Here is a 12,619-nt window from a genome sequence, read left to right as displayed (position 1 = left end):
GACCGCAGGGGGTCAGGACTTGATCTCAGGTTCACACGACGGCAAAACAACTTCCAAATGAATCGTTGAACCCTACCAACCATTGCATTCCTTCAAACCATTCCTCTAGTGTGTGTGTGTGTGTGTGTGTGTGCGTGTGCGTGCGTGCGTGCGTGCGTGCGTGCGTGCGTGTAGCTGTGTCCATGTGATTATCCAGATGTGTCTGTGTTTTTTGTCCATGTATTTGTGTGTGTGTGTGCGTGTTTGCACACTCTCCTCTAAAAAGGCCTGCAACAACTTCATAAAAATACCTGTCCCTTTTGACACCCAGGTAGAAAAAGACCCAGCAATAGGGTTGGCGTGCGTCAGTATCAGGCATTAGGGGTTGTCCCTCCTGTTTTCATTGCCAGGCTCTCTAATGGTGTCAGCCTCTGTGTCTGTGGTGGATTACTGCTGGCGGCCCTTCAGATGAGTCCCACCCATCCAGTCTCTAGGATTACTGGGAGGATTAAAGAATGCACGGACGTCCGTGCTGCGGCCCACCCGGGCTCCGTGATGTCACTCTCATTTCTTCACCCCCCGCCCCCCCCCCCCACAGAGCCACCAAACACAAACAAACAAACAACCAACCCCAACTCCTCTCATCCCAATACATTGGAAAAGAGAAGGTAGAGAGAGAGGGAGAGAGAGAGAGGGAGAGAGAGAGAGGTTGGAAATAACAGAGGAAAAGGGTGGGACGCAGACAAAGCGATGAGGAGAGGGGGTAGGGAGACTAAGAGAGAAAACGGGGGAGGGAGGGATGGAGAGAAAGAGACAGGGATGGAGGAGGAAGAATCACAGAGAAAACGGGGGAGGGACAGAGAGATGCAGGTAGGGATGCTGTCACAGAAACAGCATTTATCATGGAGGCAAAGAACAGTGCAAGGATATCAGTGCATATATATATAGAGGCGTAAGATAACACTGCTGTTTTTTGGGGGTATTTTGATATCATTCCTTTCCATTTTGCTCCAGTGCGATGCTGTGAAGTTATCGTGTTACTGCTACTGGGGGTGGGGGAGTTATGCCAGCAGAAAAAGTGGAATTTATTATAGAAGGTGATAATTTTATGAGTCATTCCATTGAGCCTTAAAACATACATGTTGAATATTAAGGAGCAGTGTTGTACTATTTGACACACAGAGGTAGTGCTATGGTAAATGTCAGTTATGAAAATGCAAATAAAATACTTGATTGGTGCACTCTAGAGTAGTGCTTCTACTGCTGTGCTGTTTAAAGTCTAACTGAACTGAACAGGCTTACTGAAATAAGCAATCATTAAACTCAGATTAAGTGAAGAAGTGGAAGAAGATCATGGAAGTTGGTTTAGAAAACACTACTGTGGTGAATGACAATATCTTCTTTAGTTACCTTCTCTTCTAGCTCCATGATAGCTTCAGTTTAGTGGTGCATTATTATGACAAGCCTTCCAAGTCTTACCAGAGCAAATCTATAGTGGATGTGTCCTTTAGTACGCTCACTTCTTCTCTATATTGCAGACACAACTTACTGTACATTCCCAGAGGGGTTTTGGTTTTCTCTGCAGTAGCCATCCGTGTACATAATATTTTATACATAATGCATACGCCTTCGCCTGTCTTTCTGCTTCAGTATTCTCGTGAATACGCCACATATCAACGTGTGTTGCATCCTGATATATAATACCTCAAACTTAGGTAAAAGTCTGCCTTGTTAGTTTCCCTCGTCTTTTCTCTGGTCTTATTCAGTTCATAAATATAGACAATATATGGTGCTAATGTGTGACAAGCAATGCACATGAGTAAAAAAGTATGTACTTTCCATTTATTGAACTGTGCTTCTACTCTTTTCTCTGGCATATTTCTGGGCCAGTAACCTACTTTTTACTTTGCTATATTTGCCATTTCTACCTTTGTTGCAACTGCTCTGCTCGACAAGGATTGAGTGTCTGGGGGAGTGTCTGCAAGGAGCTCCTCACTGCAGGTGTCGACATGTAACCATGGAAGAGATGGGAACTTCATATTGCTACTGTGTATGTTGAATGGTAATCAGATTTATTGTTACTAGATTTCTTCTGTTCACAGCGGAAGCACAAAAGAGAAAAGCAGGAGAAATGTCAAAGAAGTTAGGGAGTCAATTCAGTTTCTTTTAAGCAAGGTTATTTAATCCGTCCACTCTGGGTGGGATGGATAGGGAAATGGAGAAAGAGGGGGATAGGAGGTGTAGAGAGGAGGAGATCTCGAGAGAGTGGGAGATTATTTTTTTCATTATTTTGCACCGGCCCACACACCCTAAAAAATATTAAAATGGAAAGTATCTTGTAATTTATTAACCAGGAGCCTTTTTAATTTAACTTGAGCATGTTTCTCGGATGGTCATGTTCGCTTTCACTCGAGTAAATTATTATGCGAGTAATTGTACTTACTTGAGCATAGATTTTTAGTACTTTGCCCACCACTGAATAGGCATATAGAAGGAATAAAATAAAATAACTGAGAAACAAGTATAAAATATTAAGAAATATGTATGAATGTACCAACCGCTATAATAAGTATTAGGATTGTGACCTTTTTATTTCAATTTCTATCGCACTTTTTAAAAACTGTTGAGTCATACATAATGAAAATGTAATCTATTTCCACATTAAGTCCCTGGTGTCTGTTCTCTAAGTGTTAAATAGAAACAAATCTATCAAGTTTTCCCATCCAGAAGTCTGTTCATTTCTTCAGCCAAATTCTGCATGACAAAAAAAGGAAAGAAGAGGTGATCGTATGTGTGAATGTGAACTGTTGTGGAAAAAAACCCGAGAATGATTTTCAGAAGGAAACGTGAATCTGAGTTAGAGCGACGTGCCAAGTGTTAACTTTTTCATATGACGAGAGTGTGTATATTGGCTAAACAGTACCAATCTGCCGCTCTTTTTAACAACCCACCATACGTCTTTTCAACAGGCCGTCTTTCAAGTTGGTAATTGATGCAAGGTGTTCCAATACCGCAATCATGTGCGTATTGTAAGTCATATCCAAGTCTACATCATGGTAGCGATAAAAATAGAGGTGTGTCTAATAAACTGAATAAATAATCAAAAACACAAACAAAAAAATAAAGGTTTCTAATGAGCGTTGATTTTCTGCAATCACTTGTCTGGTGATCGGGGAAAACACTGAAGGCGTCATTAGGTGTGTATTATCGGAATGAGAGCCCGCTCCCAATGCATGCTTTTGGGGTCGATGAGATAATTAATGTGGCTTTGTACGAAAACATGGGAGGCCTGCCTCCCCGTTGGGCCCCTGGAGCCGAGGGCCTTGAGCACAGGAAAAGAGCCCACCTTGGGGGCCATCCTTTGGGGACGTTGTGCCTTGGAGAGAGATCACTTTGAAGAGGGGGGCATGGGGGGAGAGGAAGCCGAGTAGAAAGGGTTTTGAATTAAATGGCTTGATGGCGATGGCTTTGTGTTGTGTCGTTATCGCCGCAGATCGGCTTTTTCTTTGGTTTTTGTGTTAACGGATTTGGTTGCGGTTAGAAAGCTCAATGAAATTGGCTTTTACAAAATGGGCAGAATCGAAAGGTTGTAATAAACTTTGTAAGAATGTCAATTTCATTCTAATTTTAGTGAAAGAAATTATTACAAAGACAACATAATCGATTTCTCTCCAGATCCAAGTTGCAATTTAACTTTCTGGCAAACCATTCTTTGACAAATGGCAGTGCTGCCAGTTCTGCCAGTGCTGAAACGTGATTGCTTAATCAAGCAGAAAAATATGTATGCTCGTTTGCCACAGGAATACCACTATATTTAATCAAGACTGTGTTCTTATGCATGCAACTGCCTTTCTTTGACGATGGAGGAACATTTCTTTGCGTATTTGATCAAATATCACATTTTAATCATAGTGTAGATTCATTGCTGTTTTTGTTACACTTTTAATATATCAATATTCACTTCGAGCTCTTCAAAGTTACTGTGGGCGATGTTGTTGTTCAAGGTATGGCTAACTTCCCGTCTCTATTCCCTGGCAGCTTCCTGCTCTACTGTCATTTCTTCATCCCTTTTTGTTTTCCCTTGCCCATGTTTAGTTTGGTGTGAGCCATTGCTAGGAATGCTGGAATCGTTAGCTTTGCCTGTTACACCATTGTCAGTCAATGCTGAAATCCTGCTGCCTGTCCGTGAACACAGAGAGGACCACCTCCTCGTGGGGATCTCTCTCCTGATTGGCTAAAGTGGGGACGGGATACCAGAAATAGTTTTTCCCGTTAACTGCAGAGTTTTGCTTGAGTTTCAATATCAAACTATTCAGTCTTTTTTATCAGTACCACCGGGGAAGTAACTCAATAAAACCCACCAGGACTACTGTATGTCACAGTCCTCATGCAGACCATTGACATTTCCTCGAATTTGGAATGTGATTCATTGCAAATATTAAATAAAGAAAGATACTAAAGAAAAAAAAGTGAACTGATTGTCACAAACCGCAATATGGGAAGGAGAGTGTGTCGTGCAATGTTTCTCGGTCATTACTGTGAGTTGTAGCTGTCTGGGTGAAAAATGGTGCACCGTTGGTCGGTGGTGTTGTTGACGTTCATCAGCCCACATACCTGCTTGCTAACTCTTGTCTCGTAGTGAGCAGTCAGATTGACCTCTGACTATATGTGTATACTAAAGTGTGATATTTGTGCCAATTTCCTCTGTCTACAGCAAGGTTCTAGACTGCAGTAATAGCCTATAGTTGACATATAGCTTTGCAATACTTTTTGTTCCATTTTCAATTTCTCTCATGTCTAAAGCAGCATTGAAAAACCGAGTGCATGCCTCAACTAATCGTGGTCGAGCACTGGTGCCATCTCTATCCACTGCCTTTATCTAATGAAGCTGTGTGCTTGGCTCACACGCGTTCTATTTCCTTGAGCACACTTCCAGTGTGTTGTCTTTCCTGTGAAAGCGATCAAGCTGTCGGCCACAGTGCTGTCACATGCAGTCGTTTGTTTTTTAGACAGATAGATAGCCACGAAGGGTCACCGCAGGTGTCTCCAAGCTAGGGATGTGAATAACTAAATAAATAATAACATTTTTCATGGTCGAATAATCAGTGGGTGGTATGAACGAATAATCGATTATTCGATGTGTGCCGACATTCACAAAGGCAGCCATGGATCATCGGCAAGAAATCACAATATCTTAAACGCAAAAAAACTAACTTTAACAGTGATCAGTGTTTGTGTGGTATGCATATATATTAATATTTATGCTTGTGTATTGTGTATATTGTATTGTCTGTACATGATTAATAATAATAATAATAATAAAAAAACTAATAGTGCTACAGAACCAACATTAGTTCCGTCCGTTAATTCTTGTTTATTTGAATGGGAAAAAATATTAACGGTCCAAATGTTGAAAATCGACTTTGACCCTCAGGAACGAATAATCGAATATTCTGACCCATCCCTACTCCAAGCACACCAAGCCCAGGGGCTTGTCGACGTCTCAATGCCACCATTTTGTTCAGCCGAGTGAGGCAAGGTTAGACGTTTGAGATCAGCGGTCATCAGGGTCAGAGAAAAAACTTCTCAGCGATTCCTTGTTCCGTTTTAACACCTGTGAGAGGGGTAGGGGGGTGTGCTCCAAGAAGCAGCGTATGGAGAGGGATGGCGGAGCAGGGATTAGTCCGATCGGTAAAGTGTGTTGCTACATTCAATGGTTCTTGGAGCAGGGATTGACTCCCAGCCCACAGATGGTATGTGTTGGTTGTGTTGAAGTGTTGCTGTTGTTTCTTTGTGTAAAAGATGCACTTAGCATGCGAACAGCTGGGATAGATACTATTCCAAATACTAAATAAGTCACTTTACTACTACACTATAAAAATACCAAGCTATATTCTTGTCTGTATACCTCTGGAGCTACAACTATGAAACTGTTGTGTCCACAGTAATTATTTCCCCTGTGTGGTCGCCTTCCTTCAGGCAAGATAGCACAACACAACATAGTTTACCAGATGCCTCAGGTCTGAACGGTCAAGAATGGAACGGCATCTATCTAACACTAACCACGGGCCAGGTCCATCCCTCTTATTCATGGCACAATGGGGATGAGCTTGCTTGTTGGGTTGTGTTGTGTTGTTACGCAACAATATATATGCACCATGGGGAGCTCAGCGTGATCACATCAATGCCTTGTTTGAGAGATTCTCCCCCACACACCCATCACAGGGCAAGACTCAGTGGGAGGTTGGGGAGATGTGTCTGTGTTTACAGGAAGCCGGGAAAACAACACTGGCACACAAGCACACACACACACACACACACACACCGGCACACACCTGGCTCTACTCTCTTGCTCCCTCTCCCTTCAGCTAATCAGGGTGTAATTGCGAGGTGCACGCTTGCATGCAGTATAGAGAATGCATTCATCAGTGGCTCCTTTAAGTCAATAGATAGAGCTGAGGCACTGTCGTGCTTCACCATTTGTTTAGGGTGTGACACAATAAAGGAATGTGTATTTAAGGAGGTGCCCATTCGCTCCATGTAGGCCTATACATGGTGTTATTCAGGCTTTTATTTGGTTCCCCATCGGAACTGTTCCATCGATGCTGCTTGTGTGTCCCACGAAACGTACTCAATTAATTCCTAAACTCCGCTGCTCTGTTCACTGGAATATGTTGCGCTCAAGTTAAGTAGTTTTTTGTCTGTTTGGGTGGAGTTGTTGAAGGAACAGAGTCAATGGTCTTTTGATTGCTATCCAAAATGGTGGTCCCTGTCTTTGTGTACACTGTACTGGTCCTCAGATCAATGTATCTGGGACTCAGTCAAGTATGTAATGTGTTATTGATTTGGATGTTCAAGCTATTTAATCTACAATTATCTTGTCTTATTGTAAAAGCAGCTATAGTCTATGATCTGCTGTATTACCAGCACTAAATGAGAACTCAACTGCTGCAGAAGAATCCCTTCTATGGCAATGAAACAGATTGATTATCAAATGTTTGCAAAATAATACACATTTGCGTATTTAATTTTGTTACGTTGGTTTCAGGCATATTGTCATGGAAAGACATCGAGGGTTTAGGGCCATTTCTGTATCTTACACCTCCTTCTCTTTCGATTTGTTCCATATTTTGTATTATTATTCCTAATAGATTCAGTTGAGGCCGGGATGGCACGTTTAATTTGATTAGAAAAGATATTAAGCACTAAACAACTGAATAACTGTACAAAGAGGCTCAGCAAAACACTCTCCTTGATTTTTTTATTTACTCTGTGTGAATAGTGTTGTTTGTTTGTTTATCTATGGATGCATTTATCTGTTTATTGAGTTCTAATGATTTAAAAAATGAAGTCATAATAATTGAGTTAAAGCACATTAAAAGACTCATCCAAGCATTTAAAATGCTAACAAAATGTCATAACCCCTATGCAGTAAACCAGATAGGATAACCAAAAGACTCATCTCAGAATATTTGAGAGTATTTTATTTACTAATAATAATTTTTGCCTTTAATTAAAAACGCACTTTGTAAAAATTGCCACGCTTTTTTCAACATACTTTCTCCTGCAGTCACAGAATCTTAACCTTTTGTCAAAACAAAACATCGGAACAATTTATTAATACAAATGCCTCTTTCATATTATATTGAAAGTGTCTTTCATTCAACATCAGCTATCATAAATATCTTCCCTTTATGAATGAACCTGTCCTGAGCATATTCATAAATAACTCACCAACCAATTTTCAGATTCAAACTCTGTGCACCGTGTATCAATCTGTAATCTGAATCATATTCAGCATAGTGAAGTGTTCTAGGCTCTTCCACTCGCAGACAAAAGGTTACGTTTCAAAGCTCCACGTCTGCATGTCTGCCGGCACTCTTACCCAACAGCCTGCTAAAATGTCAAAACAGTAACAATACTAACCGATATTCATTCAAAACCCCTTCCCACTGAAAACCTCATCACCCAGCATCTCTCTCCTCGAGGGCCCCGCCCCCTCTCATCAAAGTCAAAGTCAGCTTTATTGTCAATTCCAACAAATGTACAAGAAAAATAGAGGAATCAAAATTTTGTTTGTCTCTGACCCACGATGCATTAAGTATAAAAAGGATAAAATTAGGTAAAATTAAATACAATAAGTAATATTTACATTAAATAATTCTAAATAGTGCAAAATAGTCTCCGATAGTGCAAAGGTAGGCAAAACAAAACGGTATAAATAAGTAAAAATAAAGTAATTGGTCCACGGTTCTTGGGGGCACATCGGAGGGGGTTTCAGAGTCCATGTATGTGTGTGTGTGTGTGTGTGTGTGTGTGTGAAGATCTCCCCCCTCACCTGTCTTCTTTGTCTCTCTCAGGTGCTACCTGTTGGACGGCATCTCCAAAGGCGCCTGGCTGAACCGCTCCAGCATCATCTTCGCGGGGAGCGACAAGTGGTCAGTGGACCCGCGTGTCTCCATCGTGTCCAGCGTGGCGGACAAGCACGAGTACAGCCTGCAGATACAGAAGGTGGACGTGACGGACGACGGCCAGTACACCTGCTCCATCCAGAGCGAGCGCAACCTGCGGCCAAAGCATCTCAACCTCGTCGTCAAAGGTGCGTCGTGGCTGTGCTTGTTTTCTGGATGATAGAAATATAGAAATGCATTTAATGTATGCATGTCAGCGATATATTGTTTCTCTTTCTTCTGATAAATGTACTTATGTAAGTCGCCGTGGATAAAACTCTCTGTCACCTGCACGGTAAGACATACAGACATATTTGTCCTTATCCAAGCTATCTTTGTTGTGTGCTTCTTTTGTAGTGCTTGTCTTTTCTTTTGTAGTGCTTGGCAGTTGTTTCTATGAACATCTTTAATGTACCGGCAGCAATATATTGTTGTTTCTCTTTCTTCTCACAAATGTACTTATTGTAAGTCGCTTTGCATAAAAGCGTCTGCTTATGCCCTTAATGTAAATGTAAATTTATTTAGCATGGTGGACATGATGCTACGTTGAGATGATACGTTTGCACAACAATGTGTGTGCAACACAACGAATAGTCTGAACAAAGTGTGCAAATTGCTCAAGTTGAGTTACTTTGAATAATACCTGTACCAGTGCTGTACCCTTTGCCATTTAGGTTTAATTATCCTTTTATCCAAAGTGTCTTACAATTTCATGAGTTCATACCTACCTGGGTTAAGTTGAACCCTTACCCCAGCTAGTTTTAATGTCATGCTCGACCAGCTGAGCTATACACAGACTCTTAAATGCACCAGACTCGGATATGTGGGTTGTACATATGCTATAATGGTGTACACAGAAAAGTGTAGCTGTTTTTTTCCTCTAAGATCTTGTTAGCTTTTAGCCTTCATGTAGCCCACACTGTCAGCATATGGGATCTGCCAATAGTTTCCAATGGTATGAGTAGCTAATGGCCATCGGTGTATCAAACACCATCTGTGCTTCAAAGAAATGTCTGTTATTCAGTTTATATCCACCTGTTCGTATTATCTAACATTCAAGTTTGTTGTCTCAACAGCATTTCTCTGCCAGGCTCGCCAACTTATCTTGTCACTGAGTATATCTTGTGCCTGTAGGCTATTATACAGCATGGTCTGTGGTTAGAAAGAGAAAGGGAAGAAAAAAGACTAAGCTTTGGTCAAATCTCTCTCGGAGTCAGCTGAGACTCCAACAGAAACATGGCTGGTCAAAGTATGAATTCTAAGTATTCAGGGTTAACTGGGGTTCTATTGACATAAATGCCACCGCAGTTATTTAGGGAAGGCCCTGTATTTGAACCTTTTAACATTTAAAACATGCAACTTCAAATGTTTTGTAAATGTGGCCTCATCATCTAACTTTGATTCTATGAGTCATTCTATTTATAATGTCATAATCTATAGCTGCTTTCACATATGGACGTGCATCGGTCTATTCTCCGTAGATTCTACGGAGGTGCCGTATATGTGAATGACATATCCTGACGTTGGACCTCCTGAAAAAATACTACCCCCGAGGTAGTATGTTTTCCGGAGGAAATGCTCATTGCCTTATATGTGAATGAGCAGTAGGATGTCGGCATTTCATACCAGTTGAGTGGGCGTGTTGATGACACTTCTGTCTACGTTTGCATGTCATTAAGTGGCACCCGCACCCTAATCGATAATCAGCCTATTGCCTTTTGTTCGCTGAATGGTTTAAAAAATATTTTTATTATTATGTTACATCTTTACAGCTGTCGGCTCCCAGACCATAGTCAAGGAGCACAAAAGCGACGTTCCGCTCCGTCGATTCTCTCGGGAATCACTTTGACCGGCGATTCTCTCGGGAATCACTTTGACCAGCAGTGGGTCTGCTTATAGGTTTGAATATGGTCAGAATGAAGCGGCCACCGATTATTGACAGGCTGGGTACTTTATTCTTAGTTTCACAAACTTTACAGTAGGGCCTACACATTTGCACAGACACAACCGGACTCGTTCATTACTTCACCAAACTGACACACGCTACCGCTCGCTCTCCTCGCTCGTCCACACACACACACACACACACACTGCCATTCTCGCGCACACACATGCACTAACTCTCGTAACAATTATTATTGACAACAGTTAGCTGAACATTATAGGGTCCCTTCCTTCCACTCCCTGTTTTCTCAGTTAAACACAGAAATCAACTACATTTGTCCCAGTGTTTGTTAGATGTGAAATGAAGCCAAAAAAGACGCTCTCTTCCTCCGGTAACACAGTCGTTCGCGACGCCTTTCTTGTTCGTCGTTTCTTCTATTTGTCTGTAACTCATGTTCCAATCTTTCATCGATCGATGCGGATGTTGTGGATGCAACGGAATATATGCATCGCTGCAGCAACATTTAACATGATTGCGATAAGTTCTGCCCGTTTTGCCTGCGTGCTGTCTGCGGTCAAACCAAAACAAACCCGATCTCGCCTCTTGCGACCCTACGTCATATGCCGTCCCTTGCAAGCCCGCCCCCCTTAAGCAGCCGGAGATTCTACTGACACCGATCTGCTGACACCGATGACACCGATCTGGAAGTGTGAATGACCCTCACGGTCGAACCTCCTGCTCCACAAATGCGGAGAAAAGACGGAGGTCATATGTGAAAGCAGCTTATGTCTATGTCATTATCTATTCGCTTCTTACACCGAAAGGTCTGGGGACAAAAGAGCAGACAGCGTTCATCGGCAAAATGATTATAAGTTGACGGTCATGCAAGGCAAGAATCCACTTTCGTATATTTTTCGTAAGCTTTAGTATATTTATTTGGGATTTATTTCATTTATTTTCAAGGATATTACTGCATTATGTAATTATATCATTCACTAATAGCTGGTAATCTTAAACAATGATTACTCTTGACTGATTGCTTACTAATAATAACAATAGTCAGATTTAGTTAATAGAGATTGAGTTATCAAATTAATTGTCTCTGAAATTGGCAGTATTTCATTATTTAATTGTATCCCATTTCATATTACGACACCCAAATCATGAAGGGTAATAGTCGTCATACATCAAGATTATAAAAGATGATTTACCGTATAATCCATGCTAAGAATGGCTCCTTTCTGTGCGGTATTCTGAGGACATTTTTCAATTAGTGTCAATACTGTGTCGGAATCTAAATCCAAATAAAATTTGAAGCTAAAGAGCTGACACAACACAAATGACTTATCTGGCACCATGTGAGGCTTGATTCCCATAATCGTGTCGGGTGTGTGTGTGTTGCTAAAGTTACAGAACTCCTTCAGAATAAATTACACCTATCATGCATATTGGCATTACCTTAGTGTAAATTATGGGTCCTGTACCGAATGATAATGGCAGGAACAGGGTGGCGTATCCTGACAGGTTGTTATTATCAGCCCTGATGGTGCTGAGGTAAATGTCAAAAGACAGTGGAACAATCTCACTGTGCCGTTCATGCAATCTGCTGTAACTACCGTAGGAGAAGAGCCATTTTTTGGGGGGCTTTTCCTGCTGGGGTTTACTCTGTTCGCTTTCCACTGCCACTGCAGTTCCTATCAAACCGACTCAACGTAAACAATGTTAATCAGTATAGCATAAGCCACTCGCAGATGGACCTTAGAGGAGGAGGGCAATACAGGAAATAGGTTGCCAACAAAACAAGGTCTCTGCCATCGGTAAATGCCTCAGCGATCAATACTAAAATTGTTTATTTAACAATTTCAGAGGAATCAATAACGTTCACATGACAGCACAGAGCGCGGGGCGATGATGGAGGAGCACTTTATTTTCCCGTTGTTTGCTTCGTCAGGACTGCGTGCAGGCGGGAGCCTGGCCAAGGTCACGTGGGGTCACAACAGCCCCCCCAACCGCCAACCATATGGCGGCAATCACAAGGCCGCCAGCACGGCCGCAGTTGTGCTGAGTGGCACATTCTGAAATACCCATAATTCCCTGGTACACGCAACTTAAAGCTGCTGAAATCTGATACTCCGTTTGACCTACAACTCCCTGGTCGGTTCACGTCTGTTTACAGATTTTACACGTGGTTGTGATTAATATGGGAGAGGGGAGCTCTTTTGTAATAACGAGCAACGGTATCCGATGTCTGGCTATTACATGTGATTGAAATGGCATCTCTGTAATTTAGCTGCAGTATTAATAA

General features: G+C 41.7%; 1 protein-coding gene across 1 annotated transcript in view; it reads left to right on the top strand.

The window, feature by feature from the left end:
* Positions 1-12,619, top strand: part of negr1 (neuronal growth regulator 1) — a 129,581-nt gene that overhangs the window by 35,076 nt on the left and 81,886 nt on the right. Inside the window, exon 2 of the mRNA XM_084473403.1 lies at positions 8,340-8,578. Within this exon, the coding sequence (XP_084329529.1) occupies positions 8,340-8,578 (239 nt within the window). The remainder of the gene's footprint in view (positions 1-8,339; positions 8,579-12,619) is intronic.

This window comes from Micromesistius poutassou (assembly GCF_964030765.1).
Source record: "Micromesistius poutassou genome assembly, chromosome: 9".
In the NCBI taxonomy this organism is placed as follows: Eukaryota; Metazoa; Chordata; class Actinopteri; order Gadiformes; family Gadidae; genus Micromesistius; species Micromesistius poutassou.
The sequence above is the reverse complement of the archived record's forward strand: the minus strand, read 5'-3'. Positions and strand labels throughout refer to the sequence as shown.